The 20,808-nt window shown below is 46.3% G+C and overlaps 1 protein-coding gene across 1 annotated transcript in view; it reads left to right on the top strand.

Moving 5' to 3' along the window:
* The window catches only part of LOC135055407 (signal transducer and activator of transcription 5B), a 478,909-nt gene that overhangs the window by 358,840 nt on the left and 99,261 nt on the right, over positions 1-20,808 (top strand). Inside the window, exon 3 of the mRNA XM_063959429.1 lies at positions 8,970-9,106. Coding sequence (XP_063815499.1) covers positions 8,979-9,106 — 128 coding nt within the window. The 5' untranslated portion in view covers positions 8,970-8,978. The remainder of the gene's footprint in view (positions 1-8,969; positions 9,107-20,808) is intronic.

Genomic DNA, 20,808 nt, shown 5'->3' with positions numbered 1-20,808 from the left:
ATATGCAAAAAATGGGAAATTTAAGGTCGGGTATCTAGCTTGTAATTGGGACAAAGATAATATCGTTGAACAATCGTCATTCAAAAATTGAAATAAGGACCGAAGACCCCCGAGGTGCCAACTGTGAACGACCTCATCCGCCTCTCCTCCCTGAAAGGCTGGATTCCCTAACAAGGGCTGAAATAAGGAATGTGCCAGAATGAGTTTAGAACGTTTTCTAATTTGATGCCACGCCTTGTAAGGAGCATATAGCAATGGAATTAATTTAATATCCTGTAGCATCGAGGAGTTCGGGAAATGTAATATTTGTAGCAGATCATAACTAGGCAGTAAGGCCTGTTCTAGTGCCTTATCAACGAAATTGTCTCCCCCACCTATCCAATCTAAGGCACATCTATAATTAGCCGCTAATGAGTAGTCCTCCGGACAGGGAAGATTGACTCCTCCAAGTGAGGGTGGTTGTTTTAATTTAAATAAAGCTATACGAGGACGCTTATTCGCCCATATAAATTTCGTAATGGCTTTGTTTATCTTTTTTCAATAGTAAAAACGGAAGCATCTGCATCGGGTAGAGTAAGCGAGGAAAAGACACCATTTTATACAGATGACACCTACCCAAATAAGAAATTGGCAGGTGTTGCCATCTCGCAAAGTCCTCGACCATCTTATTAATATAGTGAGAGAAGTTTAATTAATACATTTCTGAGGGGTTAGCTGACACCCGTATACCTAGATATTGTATATAATTATGCGCCCATTTAAATGGGAACTTATCGTTCCAACCCTTGCTCGCATCATCTCCCAATGCCAGTGCCTCCGTCTTGTCAAAATTAATTAAAAATCCTGATATTAAATTGAAGGTCTCTAATGCGGTCAGTAGTGAGGGAAAGGATGTTATAGGTTCACTGAAATACAGTAGTAGATCATCCGCAAATGCGGAGACCCTTACGGTGTGTGATCCCACCTGGATACCCTTCCAAGCCATATCATTTGCGAACGTGCGTATGAGTGGGTCCAGAGCTAAATTGAACAGCAAGGGGAAAGGGGGCAGCCCTGTCTTGTTCCCCTAAATAGCTGAAATGGTTTGGTGTTTAATCCATTAATCGTGATAAAAGCTTGTGGCGTGGCATACAATGTTTTAAAAATATCAATAAACTGAGTACCAAAGTGTTGGGCATGTAAGACTCGCAGTATATGTGCCCAGGAGACACGATCAAATGCCTTGTCTGCATCACAACTGACTATAAGGGCATTTTTATATTTTGATTGTTTTGAGCTATGTATCGCCGCCAATAAGGTACGGACGTTGTGTACAGAAGTTCTATTTCTAACAAACCCATTTTGGGCTGGGTGTAAAATTCGCTGTAGAATGGGTTGGAGTCGAAACGCTAATAATTTGGTAAATAATTTTAGGTCCTGATTCAATAGGGAGATCGGCCTATAAGATTGGACACGTGTGGGATCTTTTCCCGGTTTCGGGAATACTACTATTCTCGCTTCATCGAACCCAGTCGGGGCTGGATTCCCTAGTAATAATGAATTAAAAAGAGCTAGCATGTAAGGCATCAAGTGAGGAGCCAGCATTCGGTAATACTCTGCCCCAAAACCATCCGGTCCAGATTTCCCTTTTTTCAATAATTTAATCAGGGATAATAATTCAGGTTCCTGAATTGGCGTCGTCAGAGATTCCCTCTCTTCCTCCGTCAAAACCGGAAGTCCCGACGCATCCAGAAATCTCAGGCCTTCTAGTGGATGATCAGGAGGCGATTCATACAAAGTTTGGTAGTAACGTAGGAATTCCTCCGAAATAGCGTGAGTATCCGTAACGTTAGAGGTGGGGTCAATAGACAATTGGGTGATACGTGAGGGAGCAGAGTACGACCGAACCAAATTTGCCAACAACCTGCCTGATTTATTGCCAGTCCTAAAAAATTTGTTTCTACGAATGTCATGAGAAAAACTCGCCCGTTCAGTACATAGGGCATCATATTGTTGTTTAGCTGTAAGATAGGCTTGGCGATTTTCAAGTGAATAATGTGATGAGAGTAGATTATAAGTTCTAGTCAAATTTTGGCTAAGATCACCTAGCTGATTATTAAGTGCCTTGCGTCTCCTGGAGACATACTCCATGATCTGACCACGTAGTACGGGTTTCGAGGCGGACCAAAATAAATTAATATCTTCGACATGTTCCATATTATCAGTTTTATAATTTTGAAATGATTGTTCAAGATGTAAACGGAAGTCCGAGGAGTTTTCCATATAAGCTGGAAACTTCCAATTATAAGAGCGTGGTATTGGAGTGTTGAATTTTAAAGTAAACCACACCGGGGCATGATCAGAAAGGAGGATTGGGTCTATCTGTGAGTGTACTACCTGTTGCAGAAGGGTATCCGCGATCAGCCAATAATCTAGTCTGGACGAGGTATGATGAGGGTGCGAGTAAAATGTATACTCGCAAGAATCGGGATGTTGGCACCTCCAGGGGTCACTTAGTCTCAACGTGTTAGTCAATAACGAAAGCGATGGGGGAGCAACCGAGCCATGGGAATTAGCAGATGTGGATCTGTCCAATCCAGTCAACTGGACACAGTTAAAGTCCCCGCCCAGAATTATAGCGCCCTCTGCCCAGTCTTGTAACTTTGCGTAAATCTCTGTGAAAAATTGGGCATTAGGTCCCGTGGGAGCATAAATGTTAGCAATTGTGTAGGATATATCATGTATAGTCAGTTTTACAAATAGATACCTTCCTTCTGGGTCTATCAAGCAGTCATTAATATTGTAAACAAGAAATTTGCTAAAAATTATCATAACCCCTCTTTGTTTAGAAGTGTAAGATGCTGTTTTAAAGTCTCCTATCCATGTATCTCTTACCACATTGGGATCCGAAATCTTCCAATGTGTTTCTTGTAATAAAACTATATCCGGTCGCAGACGTTTTAGGTGGGTCAGGATTTTTTTCCGTTTTATGGGGGAGTTCAGGCCCTCCACATTCCATGTTACTAATTTAAGGGCCGTTTTTAACTCTTTGGGGGGATTAACCATTGCTGCCATTTAACCGATGCCTACCCTAGGCCAAAGAATAACATTTTCAACTTTCTTTGGAAAACCCTTTTCCGTCCCAGCAAGCGGACAAGGGGGAGGCAAATATCGGCCCAATAAGGGGAGATGTAAACATATCACATGTAGGCGGAATATACCATGTGTGTTAGCCACAATTAACCTTCCAACAATTATCAAGAACCATTTTAAACTTATACGAACCCAATAGTATGTCCAACCGGGTGGCATCCCCGCAGGAACTTGCAGGGCACCATCATACCAGTGTAACAATAATAATTTCAAACCAGATGGACATCTAAAACTAGAGCATTTTGAAAGCTGGGTAGATAGAAGAAGAAGAAGAAGAAGAAGAAGAAGAAGGAAATTCAGCAGGATGCAGAAAGAGAATAAAAAAAAAAAAGAGGGCAAGCGAGCCAAGGAAGAGAAAAGTAAACAAAAACATGAGACTTTCCATAACGAGTTTGGTCCCTAAAGGACTCCAGTTAGAACTATGAAATGTTACATCATAGCTGGGCATTAAACAACCTGTAAGAAGCCAATAACAGTTTAAGCAAAAAATAACCATCCATGACCTGAATGTTCAATAAATTTGAAGATTTTAACATAGTGATATTCTGTAATGTCAATCCGCATCATCCATCCTAGACGAACATGAAGAAGCCATTGTGTCCACAAAGTTTTTCGCGGCTTGTGGAGTATCAAAGAAGTAGGATTTTCCTGAGTACGTGACCCTCAGCTTGGCAGGATACAATAGAGCAAATCGAAGTTCCATCTCGAACAGGCGTTTACATATCGGGGAAAACTCTCGTCTCTTTGCCGCCACCATGTATGAGAAGTCTTGAAAAAGTAGAATCTTGGACTCTTGATATTTGAGAATGGAGCGTTTCCTGTAAGCATCTAGTAGACGGACCTTATCAGCGTAATTTAAGAACTTCATGATAACTGGTCTAGGCCTGTCCTTGGTAGGATGTCGATCTGGGCCAATGCGGTGGACGCGCTCAATCACCAAGGAGTCAGTATCAGATACGCATCCCAACTCTCTCGGCAACCATTGGGAGACCAAGTTCATGAGTTCGTAAGGTTTTACCGTTTCCGGGAGTCCTATGAGGCGCACATTACTTCTTCTGTTTCTGTTCTCTAAATCTTCAAGTTTCTCCTGCATGGACATCACAAGTTTATCCTGTTCAGTTAGTGCTGCTTTAGCCGTTGTTAGATCGTCCTCGAGGTCAGAGATTCTTTGCTTCGCCTCTGATATACGTTGGTCATGATGGTTCAATTGGGTAAGAGCGGAATCCAATGAATCCTTCAAAGGCGCCAATTTTTGATCCAAGAGTGAAGCCAATATGTCAGTGATCTCATGCGTAGTAAAGGATTTAGTTGGATCAGTTGTTGTAGTAAGTGATGAGCGTCCCAATGGGCTGTTGGTGAGACCAGATGCCGGTGACTGAGGGCTGTCTGCAGGAATATTGTCTCGACCCCGGCCTTTATTCGCTTGTGAGCCGCGGGGATTTCTGGGGGTTTTAGCCATGTACTTATCCATTGCCAGGAATTGTCGTACAGGCAATAACGTTTGAGGTGTGTATGGGTCAGGTGACCTATAATGTCCAGCACCCAGTAGTGATGATTATTTATGTATAGGTATGGAGTAATAGAAATAATAAAAAATAAGAAAAAGTAATAGTAAAAAAAAAAAAGAAAAGAAAAAAAAAATTATATATATATATATATATATATATATATATATATATGTAAATAAAAATAGACAAATAAAAGTCCAGATAGTGAGGTAAATCTCAGTTATATTCAGTCTTGCTTACCCCTGTCGTCAGGTAGACAAGGTAGCTGACTATTATCTCCCTCTGTGTGGAGAGTGGTCACGGTCCAGCCAGCAACCACTGCCATCCACTCTGTGCTAGCTTGTGTGCAGCCTGTGACATCCAAGATGGCCGCCGGGTGAGGGATTCTCCAGAGCAGAAGGGCTCTGGCAGCTTCTGCAGGGTCAGGTGAGCCGTTTCTGGCTGTCAGGCCAGGAGCCCGCGGTCAGGTCGTCCGGTCCCCGGGGAGCAGGGGGAGATTATGTAGTGCCGCTGCCGCGGACGGAATAGAAGCCTCCGTTCCGCCGCCCTGGAAGTCAGCAGCGGCTCCCAGACGAAATCGAGGCCCCGGCTTTTGCTGGTCTCGTAGGCCGGAAGTCACGGAGCCGTTTATAGTGGCTCTTCTGACCCGCTGATGGGTCTTTTTGTAGCCAGCCAGTGTGGAGAGTCAGATGAGGTGGGGAACGAGGGTCCAGTGGGCTAAATAAATTATTTATGCTGTTTTACAGCAGACGCCGGGATAGAGCTCATCCAGGGCACGTCTTACTCCCTAGCCCAGCAAGCCACGCCCCCAGTCTGCCACTTCTTATAATAGCATTCTGCTTTACAGCCTTGTACTTTTATTTTATATGGTCATATAACTTACACATGGGAGCACATAATCCCATATGTAGCACAGTTTGTTTATTTCAATTAGTATTATTGCCTGAGCATAATAGCTAAAGTAATTGCTTCAGAGGTTGTGAGCAAACTCCATTGTAAGGTTGTGGTCAGCAGCATGTTTAATGCACCTGTCTGACCTGGGTCAGCAGTACCACCTGCTTCCTGCTGTCTAATGTGCTACCCGGGAATTTGCCGGGTCTATCAAGCCGGCAGATTCCTGGGTCTCCGTCTGACCATGGTAAAGAGTAGGATTGGTGACACAGGACTTTTCCACTGACATCTAAATCTCAGGTTATTGCGTGTGAACGCTCATAAATCTGGGATTTTGCTCAGTGGTAAAGGGTCCACCTGGGTCCAGTGAGCCTGGGTATCCTTCCCAGTTACCTGGCAGGGTTTTACCTGGGAAGGACCTGAGTGAGCTGCATTGTAAATGGGTAACATGGGTCATCCAACCCGCGGGAGGCATTTGATATGCCAGCTGTCGGGATCCCGGCGCCGGGATCCCAACAGCTGGCATACCAAGAACTATCCTCCTCCTTGGGGGGTCCACGACACCCCTGGAGAGAGAATAAATGCGAGTGCAGCAAGCCTGCAAAGGGCTCTATTGTGCTCACCCTGCTGCCGGCATGCCGGTGGTCGGGATTCCGGCGCCGGTGGTCGGGATTCCGGCGCCGGTATGCTGGGCATCGGGATCCCGACAGCCGGCATAACATAGTAGACCTCGACCCAGGAGTTGTTCATAGCATTGTGAGAGACGCTTTCCCAGAGTAAGAAGATTTTGTACTCTCGATGCGCCGCCAATGGACGCGTGTACAGTATGAAGGGCGCCGATCCGGAAATAACCCGGGCCAGTGCCGCAGTGTAAAAGGGGTTGTCTTCGGTCTGACCTGGTTTGGAACAGTGTTCCAATCCTGGATAAGACTTGGGACTTTAATAGGTAGAGGTATGAGACATACCAAAAACCCAGGTCGATGTGAATCCACTTGCAATCCCCCAGTTTTTGAAGTATGCAGCTTGGAGAAGCTTCATAGACTTCTTTTGTTTCGTGCACATGACTTCAAAATATATTTTATTAGGCAATAGTATTTTAATGTCCCATGCAGACCTTGGTAGTAGCAAACACCTGAATTTTACATTTTTAGTTTGTGTTATCCTTTAAAGGTGGGATGAGGCTACATCTGTTTGTCTCCCATTACGTTCCTCCCATGAAACACCTTAGCAGCAACACTATTGTCTCTGCACCTATTAGCTCACTGGTCTGGCACTAGTACAGTCAGCTTATTCATGTGTGTACTAAGCCTTGCTTCTACAGCTGCAAACAAAGGGGTTTTCTATACAAGCTGTCACAGACATCAATGTTTTCTTCAGCTTGGAATCTTAAGATATGCACTGATACTATGCATAATATCACACACGCTTATTAAACAGGTGTGTCCTTTAGGTCTTCATGCATGAAATCAGTAACATGGAGGTTCTCACTGCTACCAGCATTATTATGAAATCTGTGTAACAGAAGAGGTGAGACAGACAACAGATTGTTAGGGAAAATGTGACAAAGGCCTCTGTTCTGAAAGATTATGGCTGTATGCCCAAAATTTGGGGATGTTAATAAATAAAATTAAACAAAAACGCACACAAAAGGGAAGAAAAAACAGTTGGGTCAAGATTAGCCCCTGGGAGTATCCAAGTGTGGTTTTCATATTCCCAGCCGAATGTTTCTGCTTAATGTCCCAGAAGAGGGGAAATCAGCTACCAATAATGTTTCACATTACCCTAGGATATTACAGTTGGTCACATCCAGCACAGATTAATCTGTGGCTGTATAGTCCAGGTTGTTATTAGAATGTGGTATTTGAAATGTGAAGTGTAACAATAGGTACAAGTATTCGTGGAGGTTTTGTGACTTTTTATTGGTTTTCTCTTGGACGGCTTTGCTGTAGAAAATGCTATAAGGTGTACACACATGGAGGTCCTTTAGTTGGAAATGTCCAGCAATGCACCTGAAATAAGTTTTGTAGAAGTGTTGACTGTTCCTAATCCACATTAAAAAGGGTTGAACAGTATGGTAGCATATAAATACATGCCACGTTTTCATTCCAATGATACTTTATGCTGTAAATCTCCTACTCCTCGAGAGTTAATATTCTTAGCACATGGGTTCAATTGATTTGCTGATAAATATGGCTAATATGTGTAACAGATATTGGTTATTGTTGGTCTACCAACACTGTTAATTAGTTCGAGGTTATTGCCAAAAAACTGACAAGAACATATGTTTGCTTACAGGGTCTCTTGTTTGAGACCCCCCCATTCTAAATGCCCCTTCCATTTCACTTTTTATAGCCATAGTTCTCTCCCTGACTCTCTGTATCCTTTGCCCCCTCCTTCAGTACCTTTTCTTTCCCCTGTTAGATATTACACAACAAGAATCCTGACTGAAATTCATCTTCCGGCAACAGCTGTGTGTTGAAATGGAGAGATGTGTTAACCCTTGTCTCACCAGAATGGGGCTGACTTTTCTTAACCCACATGAAATATGTGTACTGTGCAATGCTGGCACCACACGCTGCAGTATAACCACTGATATCAGTATGTTGCCCATATATTGCAGCGTGTAGCCAGAAAGAATAGCAGTGCCTCATGTATTACTCACTTCTGTGATGCCAGGCGTTTCAAAATTAGACACAGATTATGGCAGCACCAGGCTGTGTGTGGCTATCTTATGACATAGCTGACAAATTGTCATTTCATAGGCCCTGCACAGCAAATGTGTAACCCATAACGTCTGTAAGGTTCTCATTATGATTAAAGGTTATGGCTGAGTCTGGTATATTGACTGGAAACAGCAGTTCTGGAGTATCAATTACAAAAATAACTTTTTTTTTTTCTTTTTCTTTTTTTACTGTAGTTGGTCACATTTAGATAACTTAATTTTGTTTGTTGGTACCTTCCACCTTGTGACATTTAGGAAGCACATACCTGTATCTTTCAGGTGACTTGATTTTGCTTTTCAGTCATGTATTGTCCTATACATTCATTGCTGTAGTCTCTGCTTTGGCTGCTATTATATACAAAGTACAATTTTGTGTTTTACATCAAGGAGCTAAAAATAGCTGCCAGATGATATAAATGCATGGTTAATATGACAGAAAGTAGCCAAGAGTTGTTGAAAGGCAAAAAAAAACCCCAGCACATTGATTAAAAACTCTTATTAAAGTAGATGGTTCAATGTTTTGTGAATTCTATTGTACAGTCATCCACGGTCAACAAAATTCATTAACTTGGCTTGAAGACTGGTTTCATGTGTTGTCAATCTGCATTCAGTTCATGTTCTAAGCTTGCATTGGTCCAGCATGTACCATTCCCTCCATAGTTACTGGACCACAGCTATATAATCTTAGAAAGTGACTTTTTTCCTCACACCTGTAGATTGTCGCCATGGCAGTGTGGATCCAGGCACAGCAGCTGCAGGGGGATGCACTACGCCAGATGCAGGCACTGTATGGACAGCATTTTCCAATAGAGGTGCGACATTACCTGTCACAATGGATAGAAGGACAGTCATGGTATGTATATGTGCTGCTTATTTTTGCTTCTTTTTTTTTTTTTTTTTTTTTAGCTTCTATCTCTAAATCATGCCAACAGTGTGCTGGAGTTATAGTGCCATCATGAGGTAGATCAAGTGTATTGCTGACTGTAGTGTTAGATGTCCTAAAACTATGTCTACCCTAGAATTGTAAGAGGGAAGTCTACCAAAAAAAATTTTTTAAATAACTTTTCTTTTGCCTTCTGATAAAAAAGAGTCAATGTTAAGGTAGTTTCTGCAGCGGGGTACACTGGGTTCCACAGGGAATAACATTGGGGTGTAGAGTAGGATCTTTATCCGAGGTACCAACAGGCTAAAAGCTTTGACTGTTCCCAGAATGCATAGCGCCGCCTCCTCTATAACCCCGCCTCCGTGCACAGGAGCTCAGTTTTGTAGTTGGTGCCTGCAGTGCAGGCAGACAACAGGCAGGGCTGCTCAAAGTAGCCCTCAGAAGAGCTTTTTAAGTAAATTTTGAAGGGGTGCAGCAGAGACACTGTGAGTGTTAGATGTCAGTCAGACATCTTCTGCTGCAGCTCCATCACCTCACCCAGCTGCGCTGTATACTCCCGTACCCTGGTTGCTGGGTACTTACAGCGGAGGCTCCGGTTTTCTTCAGTCAGGCACACACACCACTGCAGCTCTCCAGGATCGCGTGGCCGCACTTAGGTAGGAGGTAAAAGGATCTCCCAGGTGGGACCCGCTGGAAGCCGCGATTCTGCACGGCCAGTGGGAGGTGGGCACTGTGTGGCAATACAGGGACCCCACTAAACCACCAGGGCAAGGGCACAGGTCTCTTTTACTAAAAAAACGTTTGTTATATGGCCCACAATACCCGGTGGTGAAGTCCAGCAAAGGGATAAGGCTTTGACCTGTAGCCCCTCCCCCAGCCCCAGGGCGCCATTTAGAGTAAATGTTCCCGCCCTGGAGCTGCATCTCCCTCTCTCTCTCCCTCTCTCACTCCCTGTCAACGTTTGGGCGCCATTTCCTGCTGACAGTGGCCCTCATTCCGAGTTGATAGCTCGCTGACGTTTTTCGCAGCGATCAGGTATAAAAACGGCAAAACTACGCATGTGTACGGGCCGCAGTGCGCACGTGCAACGTACTTTCACAAAAAAGTATGTAGTTTTACACAAGGTCTAGCGACTCTTTTCCGTCGCTATGTTGATCGGTGAGTGATTGATAGGAAGTGGGAGTTTCTGGGTGGTAACTGTTTTCCGGGAGTGTGCTAAAGAACGCAGACGTGTCAGGTGAAAACGCAGGCGTGCCTGGGGAAACGGGGGAGTGGCTGGCCAAACGCAGGGCGTGTTTGTGACGTCAAAGCAGGAACTAAACAGACTGAAGTGATCGCAAGGAAAGGAGTAGGTCTGCAGCCACTCTGAAACTGCATGAAAAAATTTCAGCACGGTTCCCTACCCCCCAGTGGGACTGTAGCAACAGGGGTGCATAACGACCCACCTTGGACTACTTTCTCCACGTTAATAAGTACGATGGTAATTAGACTTGCGCCCCATATGGGACCTCAAATACCCGTACAACCGCTTATGGTACATGTGGTTAATCCGCCATGGGCAGATCACCTGTCCACTCAGTTACAGCAATTGTACCGCTCACTGAGTAAACAGAAATCTAACCCTCATCCGCCTAAGCCCAAGGGGTCCTCTAAGCAGGCCATTACTTCCTCACAATCCTCCCACGTCCCAGACACCTCGTCTGATGAGGAGGGCATGTATACTGACTCCACAGACACTGATCCACATACTTCTGATGGGGAATCGGCCTCACAGGTGGATGTTCCTGACTTATTGGAGGCTATCAGGCTAATTCTTCAAATTTCTGATGATCCTGAGCCTGAAACTCAAAGAAACCGGACAGATTTAAACGTCAGAAGGTTGTTAAACAAGTTTTACCTCATTCTGACCATTTAGTTGACATACGTCCGTAATCCTGGGAAAATCCAGGAAAGAAATTCACACCTCACAAGAAGATGCTGGCTCGCTATCCCCTCGCTGCAGAGCTAAGTAAAAATTGGGAAACACCCCCGTTAGTGGATTCGCAAGTGGTGCGGCTGGTGGTGTCCTCAGCTCTGCCTGTCACTACCGTCACTTTTCTGAAAGAACCAACAGATAAATGTATGGAGGGTTGTTTAAAAGCGATTTACACCCTAGCGGGTGCTGTGCATCGACTCATTATTGCAGCGACATGGGCTGCAGAGGCTATTGAAGCGTGGGCTCAGGAGGTGGAAGCAGAACTGCTTTCCAACTTTTCTGATAATGCTAGACAATGCCTTTCGTATATTGTCACAGCCTCTCATTATATTAAGGAGGCGGCTTCTGATGCCGGTATTCTGGGGGCCAAGGCTTCTACTACGTCCATTCTGGCTCGCCGGATTTAATGGTTGCGATCCTGGTCTGTGGATCTGGATTCAAAGAAAACCCTGGAGGTGCTCCCTTTTAAGGGAGACATTCTTTTTGGAGAGACCCTCAACAAGATAGTAGCTGACTTAGCTTCTGCTAAAACAGCTTCCAAAACTGACAAGCCTGCTGCATGACGGGGCGGGCCTCCCTCTGGGGGATCCCAGGGTGAGAGGCCGACTTCTAGTGTTTACCCAGGAATGGTTGAAGCCCACTTTCGACACCTGGGCACGGGAAGTCGTCACTCACGGTTACACCATATCCTTCAATAAAAGTCCCCCTCATCGATTTTGCCTGACAGACGTCCCTTCGGATCAAGTAAAGGCAAAAACTCTTCATTCGGTGGTACAGTCCCTCCTGGACACAGGAGTGGTGAACAAGTGCCTCTGGCTCACAGAGGCAAGGGGTACTATTCACCGCTGTTCTTAGTCCCGAAACCGAATGGGTCCTCTCGGTCCATTCTCAAACTCAAGTCCTTGAACAAATTTGTGAGAGTCTCCAAGTTTCGTATGGAAACTCTTCGCTCTATTGTTCTGGCCTTGGAGCCCGGGGACTATATTGTCTCCCTGGACATTCATGATGCTTTCCTGCATATTCCTATTGAAATGTCGCATCAACAGTACCTGAGGTTTGCTGTGGGCAACCTCCATTATCAATTTTGGGCTTTACCTTTTGGTTTGACCATGGCCCCGCGAGTCTTCACCAAGGTCATGGCGGTAATGACGGCTGTACTCTGCCGTCAAGGGGTCAGGATCCTCCCGTATCTGGACGATTTGTTGATCCTGGCGAATTCCCCAGAAATTCTCCTACGCCATCTGGCTATGTCGCTCCAGTTTCTGCAAGCCCATGGGTGGCTCATCAACTGGAAGAAATCTTCCCTGGTACCTGCTCAGAGCATGGTGCACCTGGGGGCATTGTTGGACACTCACAACCAGCGGTTGTTCTTGTCTCAGGAGAAGGTCCTGAAACTTCAGGACAGGATTCGATGCTTCCTATTTCGTCCGCAAGTGTCTGTACATTCGGCGATGCAGGTGCTAGGTCTCATGGTGTCAGATTTTGATATGGTGGAGTATGCTCAATTCCATTCCTGCCCTCTGCAGAAATTGATTCTTGCCAAGTGGGACGGCCTGCCTCACCGGATCAGGTCTCAAATGATCTCTTTGTCTCCGGAGGTCCGTCTGTCACTCTGCTGGTGGCTGCAGGACTAACGATTGATCAGGGGTCGTCCCTTCTGGATCTCCAACTGGGTCCTTCTGACAACAGATGCCAGTCTGAGAGGTTGGGGCGCAGTGTTGGAGCAACACTCCCTTCAGGGTCGGTGGACCAGGGAGGAGTCTCTCCTTCCGATAAACATTCTGGAACTGCGGGCGGTGTTCAATGCTCTGAACTTGGCCCAGCATTTAATACAGAACAGACCTGTTCAAGTACAGTTGGACAACGCCACCATGGTGGCGTACATAAATCATCAATGTGACACTCGAAGCTGTATGACAATGAGGGAAGTATCAAGAATTCTTCAGTGGGCAGAACGCCATCTGCCAGCCATATCGGCAGTGTGCATTCCGGGGGTCCCAAACTGGGAAGCGGACTTCCTCAGTCGTCAGGACGTACACGCCGGAGAGTGGGGCGTCCATCCAGAAGTATTTCAACTAGTGGACAAGTGGGACCTACTAGATGTGGACCTGAATCACAAGGTTCCGGTCTTCGGAGCAAGGACAAGAGATCCTCAAGCAGCGTTCGTGGACGCTCTGGCAATTCCATGGAACTTTCGGCTGCCATACGTGTTTACTCCGGTGTCACCCCTGCCCGGAGTAATAAGGAAGTTCAAGCAAGAAGGAGGAATCCTACTTCTGATCGCTCCAGCATGGCCCAGACGGCATTGGTTCTCAGACCTTCAGGGTCTCTCGTTAGAGCGTCCTCTTCTGCTTCCACAACGACCAGACCTCCTCGTTCAGGGCCCTTGTGTTTACCAGGATTTGGACCGTCTGGCTTTGACGGCGTGGCTCTTGAAGCTTCCGTACTAAGGGCCAAGAGTTTTTCTGAGGTGGTCGTTCAGACTATGTTGAAGGCCCGTAAGCCGGCTTCTGCTCGGATTTACTATAGGGTCTGGATTTCTTGCTTTACTTGGTGCACATCTAACAATCATGAACGCTTACAAGTTTAGTATGGCCAAACTTTTGGCCTTTCTACAACAGGGCCTGGACTTTGGCCTTCATCATGCCTCCATCAAGGTTCATATTTCTTCCTTGTCGGTTTGGTTTCAGAGAAAAAATAAGATTTTAAACCTACCGGTAAATCTTTTACTCGTAGTCCGTAGAGGATGCTGGGACTCCGTAAGGACCATGGGGATAGACGGGCTCCGCAGGAGACATGGGCACTTTAAGAAAGACTTTCGATCTGGGTGTGCACTGGCTCCTCCCTCTATGCCCCTCCTCCAGACCTCAGTTAGAGAAACTGTGCCCAGAGGAGACGGACAGTACAAGGAAAGGATTTTTGTTAATCCAAGGGCAAGATTCATACCAGCCACACCAATCACACCGTATAACTTGTGATATACTAACCAGTTAACAGTATGAAAACAACATAGCATCAGTCCAAGAACGATGAAAACTATAACATAACCCTTATGTAAGCAAAACTATATACAAGTCTTGCAGAAGAAGTCCGCACTTGGGACGGGCGCCCAGCATCCTCTACGGACTACGAAAAAAAGATTAACCGGTAGGTTTAAAATCTTATTTTCTCTAACGTCCTAGAGGATGCTGGGACTCCGTAAGGACCATGGGGATTATACCAAAGCTCCCAAACGGGCGGGAGAGTGCGGATGACTCTGCAACACCGATTGAGCAAACAGGAGGTCCTCCTCAGCCAGGGTATCAAACTTATAGAACTTTGCAAAGGTGTTTGACCCCGACCAAGTAGCAGCTCGGCTCAGCTGTAGTGCCGAGACCCCTCGGGCAGCCGCCCAAGACGAGCCCACCTTCCTAGTGGAATGGGCCTTAACCGATTTTGGTAACGGCAATCCTGCCGTAGAATGCGCCTGCTGAATCGTGTTACAGATCCAGCGAGCAATATTCTGCTTTGAAGCAGGGCCGCCGACCTTGTTGGCTGCATGCAGGACAAACAGTGCTTCTGTTTTTCTGGTCCTAGCCGTTCTGGCCACGTAAATTTTCAAAGCCCTGACCACATCAAGGGACTCGGAATCCTCCAAGTCACGTGTAGCCACAGGCACAACAATAGGTTGGTTCATATGAAAGGATGAGACCACCTTAGGTAGGAATTGAGGACGGGTCCGCAATTCCGCTCTATCCATATGGAAAACCAGATAGGGGCTTTTATGTGATAAAGCCGCTAATTCCGAAACTCGCCTAGCCGAAGCCAAGGCTAACAACATGACCACCTTCCAAGTGAGATATTTCAACTCCGCTGTTCTAAGTGGTTCAAACCAATGTGACTTAAGGAAACTTAACACCACGTTAAGGTCCCAAGGCGCCACCGGAGGTACAAAAGGAGGCTGAATATGCAGTACTTCCTTCACAAAAGTCTGTACTTCAGGTAGAGAGGCCAATTCCTTTTGAAAGAAAATGGATAAGGCCGAAATCTGAACTTTAATGGAGCCTAATTTTAGGCCCAAATTCACTCCAGTTTGTAGGAAGTGAAGAAAACGGCCTAGATGGAATTCTTCCGTAGGAGCATTCCTGGCCTCACACCAAGAAACATATTTTCGCCATATTCGGTGATAATGTTTAGATGTCACGTCCTTCCTAGCCTTTATTAGCGTAGGAATGACCTCATCCGGAATACCCTTTTCCGCTAGGTTCCGGCGTTCAACCTCCATGCCGTCAAACGTAGCCGTTGTATGTCTTGGAACAGACAGGGACCCTGTTGCAACAGGTCCTGTCTTAGAGGAAGAGGCCACGGATCTTCTGTGAGCATTTCCTGCAGATCCGGATACCAGGTCCTTCGTGGCCAATCTGGAACAATGAGTATTGCTCTCGCTCCTCTTTTTCTTATTATTCACAACACCTTGGGTATGAGAGGAAGAGAAGGAAATACATAGACCGACTGGAACACCCACGGTGTCACTAGGGCGTCCACAGCTACCGCCTGAGGATTTCTTGACCTGGCGCAACACCTTTGTAGCTTTTTGTTGAGACGGTACGCCATCATGGCTATTTGGGGCAGTCACCATCATCTTGCAATCTGTGCGAAGACTTCCTGATGAAGTCCCCACTCTCCCGGATGCAGGTCGTGTCTGCTGAGGAAGTCTGCTTCCCAGTTGTCCACTCCCGGAATGAACACTGCTGACAGTGCGCTTACATGATTCTCCGCCCAGCGAAGAATTCTGGTGGCTTCCGCCATCGCCACTCTGCTCCTTGTGCCGCCCTGGCGGTTTACATGAGCTACTGCGGTGACGTTGTCTGACTGGATCAGAACTGGTCGGTCGCGAAGTAAGGTCTCCGCTTGACGTAGGGCGTTGTATATGGCCCTTAGTTCCAGGATGTTGATGTGAAGACAAGTCTCTTAACTTGACCAAAGGCCTTGGAAATTTCTTCCCTGTGTGACTGCTCCCCAACCTCGGAGGCTCGCGTCCGTGGTCACCAGGATCCAATCCTGAATGCCGAACCTGCGGCCCTCTAGAAGGTGAGCACTCTGCAGCCACCACAGGAGAGATACCCTGGCCCTGGGGGACAGGGTGATCCGCTGATGCATTTGCAGATGTGACCCAGACCATTTGTCCAATAGGTCCCATTGGAAAATCCTTGCATGGAACCTGCCGAAGGGAATGGCTTCGTACGTCGCCACCATTTTTTCCAGGACTTGAGTGCAATTATGTACTGACACTTGTTTTGGCTTCAACAGGTTCTTGACTATAGTCATGAGTTCCTGCGCTTTTTCTATCGGAAGAAAAACCCTTTTCTGGTCTGTGTCCAGAATCATGCCCAAGAAGGGCAGACGAGTCGTAGGCTTCAGCTGCGACTTTGGAATATTGAGAATCCAGCCGTGTCGCTGTAACACCTTCAGTGAAAGTGATACGCTGTTCAGCAACTTCTCCCGTGATCTCGCTTTTATGAAGAGATCGTCCAAGTACGGGATAATTGTGACACCCTGCTTGCGCAGGAGCACCATCATTTCCGCCATTACCTTGGTGAAAATTCTCGGGGCCGTGGAAAGCCCAAACGGCAACGTCTGAAATTGGTAAGGACAATCCTGTACCGCAAATCTCAGGTACGCCTGATGAGGAGGATATATGGGAACATGCAGGTATGCATCCTTTATGTCCAGAGATACCATAAAATCCCCCCCTTCCAGGCTGGCGATGACCGCTCTGAGCGATTTCCATTTTGAATTTGAACCGTTTTAAGTAAAGGTTCAGGGATTTTAAATTCAAAATGGTTGTGACCGAACCGTCCGGTTTCGGGACCACAAACAGAGTTGAGTAGTACCCCTTCCCTCTTTGAAGCAGGGGAACCTCTACCACCACTTGTTGAAGACACAATTTGTGAATCGCATGTAACACTATCTCCCTTTCCAGGGGAGAAGTCGGTAGCGCCGATTTGAAAAACCGGCGAGGAGGCACCTCTTCGAATTCCAGCTTGTATCCCTGGGAAACAATTTCTATTGCCCAGGGATCCACCTGTGAGTGAACCCAGATGTGGCTGAAAAGTCGAAGTCGTGCCCCCACTGGAGCGGACTCCCTCAGGGGAGCCCCAGCGTCATGCAGTGGATTTTGCAGAGGCCGGGGAGGACTTCTGTTCCTGGGAACTAGCTGTGTTGTGCAGCTTTTTCCCTCTGCCCTTACCTCTGGCAAGAAAGGACGATCCACCTACTCTTTTGCTTTTATTTGAACGAAAGGACTGCATTTGATAATAAGGCGCTTTCTTAGATTGTGAGGGAATATAAGGCAAAAAATTCGATTTACCTGCCGTAGCTGTGGAGACGAGGTCCGAGAGGCCCTCTCCAAACAATTCCTCACCCTTGTAAGGCAAAAACTCCATATGCCTCTTTGAGTCGGCATCACCTGACCACTGTCGGGTCCATAAGACTCGCCTAGCAGAAATAGACATAGCGTTTATTCTGGAACCCAGTAAACGAATGTCTCTTTGAGCATCCCTCATATATAAGACAGCATCTTTTATATGCCCTAGGTTCATTAAAATGATATCCTTATCAAGGGTCTCAATATCCGCTGATAAGGAATCTGTCTATGCTGCTACAGCACTACAAACCCAGGCCGACGCAATTGCCGGTCTGAGTAACCTCTATGAAGATCAAGCTGTCTACTGCCGCCTCTGAAGTCTTTTCTTCTCAAACTCACCCGGCTTCTATCTTCCGGCTCTGCGAGGAGGACGGCGGCGCGGCTCTGGGACGGACGGCGAGGGTGAGACCTGCGTACCGATCCCTCTGGAGCGAATGGTGTCCAGTAGCCTAAGAAACAGAGCCCTGAAACTCAGAGAAGTGGGTCTGTTTCTCTCTCCTCAGTCCGTCGATGCAGGGAGTCTGTTGCCATACTTTCTTTACAGGAAACTCAGGAGAGCTCCCTGAAATGCACCCAGTCTACACTGGGCACAGTATCAAACTGAGGTCTGGAGGAGGGGCATAGAGGGAGGAGCCAGTACACACCCAGATCCAAAGTCTTTCTTAAAGTGCCCATGTCTCCTGCGGAGCCCGTCTATCCCCATGGTCCTTACGGAGTCCCAGCATCCTCTAGGACGTTAGAGAAATTGCCACTCTGCCTGATGTTCATACATTCACTTAGGGTGTGTTACGGATTCAACCTTCTTACATCCTGCCTGTGGCTACTTGGGATCTGTTGGTGGTTCTAGAGGCATTGCAAAAGTCTCCGTTTGAGCCTCTTGAATCTGCAGACCTTAAGTGGCTTTCCCTTAAGGTATTGTTTCTACTGGCTATTGCCTCTGCTAGATGGGTGTCGAATTTGGGTGCCTTGTCTTGTAGGTCCCCCTTTCTGATTTTTCACCGTGACCGGGCGGTTCTTAGAACACGTCCTGGGTACCTACCTAAGGTGGTATCTTCTTTCCACCTTAATCAGGAGATTGTGGTTCCGGATTTGTCTCTCCTGAATTGTCTTCCAAAGAGAGGTCTTTGGATGTGGTACAGGCTCTACGTATCTACAGTATTCAAAGAGGACAGCTCCCATCAGGAAGTCTGAGTCTCTCTTTGTACTGTTTGGTTTTCACAAACTTGGCTGGCCTGCTAACAAGCAGACCTTGGCCAGATGGATTAGAATGGTGATTGCACATGCTTATGTACAGGCTGACCTTCCAGCTCCTGCTTCCATCAAAGCTCATTCTACTCGGTCTGTTGGACCTTCTTGGGTGGCCCCCTGTGGTGCGACCCTCGAACAATTGTGCAAGGCAGCTACGTGGTCCTCAGTGAACACGTTCATAAGGCTCTATGCCTTTGATACATCCGCGTCCCAGGATGCTTCCTTTGGACGCCGGGTTCTTGTGCCCACTACAGTGCGTCCCCTCCCTTGAGGAACTGCTTTAGGACATCCCCGATGTTATTCCCTGTGGAACCCAGTGTACCCCGCTGCAGAAATCGTGATTTATGGTAAGAACTTACCGTTGTTAAATCTCTTTCTGCGAAGTACACTGGGTTCCACAGGGCGCCCACCCTGACACACTTAGCCTCTTTGGGTTTGTATGGCATTAGCCGCTGACACCTTCTCCCATCGTGAGAATGTGGTGTATGTGGCTACTAATGGTTGTCGTCTCTTTTTACTTGCTACTGCATTGGACTGGTTAACAAAACTGAGCTCCTATGCACATAGGCGGGGTTATAGAGGGGGCGGCACTATGCATTCTGGGAACACTCAAAGCTTTTAGCCTGTTGGTGCTTGGGATCAAGATCCTACTCTACACCCCGATGTTATTCCCTGTGGAACCCAGTGTACCTCGCAGAAAGAGATTTAGCAACGTTAAGTTCTTACCATAAATCTCGTTATCTACCAATCTCCTTGTGAAATTGCAATTGCACTTTGTAAAACTAATATGAGGTTTTACTTCACCGTCATTTTCTATTCACCATAATGGATTTTTCATGGAGACAGGAGTAATATTGCAGCTTTCTGGACAATGGGTAACCCTTTGTTCAGCAAAGAAGCTAAAATGAAGCATTAAAATAGCAAATAAGGCATAAAATTAAAAACAATGGTATTTTAAACCATTGGCCTTGAATGATGGCAATAATAGTCTACAGTGTTTAATCTTTTGTCTATATGCAGTATCCATCCATGGCTTTGTAGGCTTGCTTATTTTTTTCCATTGTTTGAGATTTCCATTGAATTGGGAGTAGGGTAGGAGGAATAAGGAGGGCGAGGGCTAGAAACCGGGATACACTATACCTGACAAACCTTTTTATCAATACAAAAAGCAGTCCTCACAATCAAAGATAACTGACTTCTAACACTGGTTGCTGATGAAAATAATATATTCAGTAAAAGTAACAAATCAGTCAGTGGTGTAAGAATTAGTGATGTGCACCGGAAATTTTTCGGGTTTTGGATTCTGTTACGCGGCCGTGTTTTGGATTCGGACGCGTTTTGGCAAAACCTCCCTGAAAAGAGGTGCAAGATGGAATTGTCCTTGGGCCCTCCCACCCACCCTTATGTTGTATAAACAGGACATGCACACTTTAACGAACCCATCATTTCAGCGACAGGGTCTGCCACACGACTGTGACTGAAATGACTGGTTGGTTTGGGCCCCCACCAAAAAAGAAGCAATCAATCTTTTCTTGCACAAACTGGCTCTACAGAGGCAAGATGTCCACCTCCTCCTCATCGTCCGATTCCTCACCCCTTTCACTGTGTACATCCCCCTCCTCACAGATTATTAATTCGTCCCCACTGGAATCCACCATCTCAGGTCCCTGTGTACTTTCTGGAGGCAATTGCTGGTGAATGTCTCCGCGGAGGAATTGATTATAATTCATTTTGATGAACATCATCTTCTCCACATTTTCTGGAAGTAACCTCGTACGCCGATTGCTGACAAGGTGAGCGGCTGCACTAAACACTCTTTCGGAGTACACACTGGGGGGGGGGGGGGCAACTTAGGTAAAATAAAGCCAGTTTCTGCAAGGGCCTCCAAATTGCCTCTTTTCCTGCCAGTATACGTATGGACTGTCTGACGTGCCTACTTGGATGCGGTCACTCATATAATCCTCCACCATTCTTTCAATGGTGACAGAATCATATGCAGTGACAGTAGACGACATGTCAGTAATCGTTGGCAGGTCCTTCAGT

The sequence above is a fragment of the Pseudophryne corroboree genome, chromosome 3 (genome assembly GCF_028390025.1).
Source record: "Pseudophryne corroboree isolate aPseCor3 chromosome 3, aPseCor3.hap2, whole genome shotgun sequence".
Lineage (NCBI taxonomy): Eukaryota > Metazoa > Chordata > Amphibia > Anura > Myobatrachidae > Pseudophryne > Pseudophryne corroboree.
The sequence above is the reverse complement of the archived record's forward strand: the minus strand, read 5'-3'. Positions and strand labels throughout refer to the sequence as shown.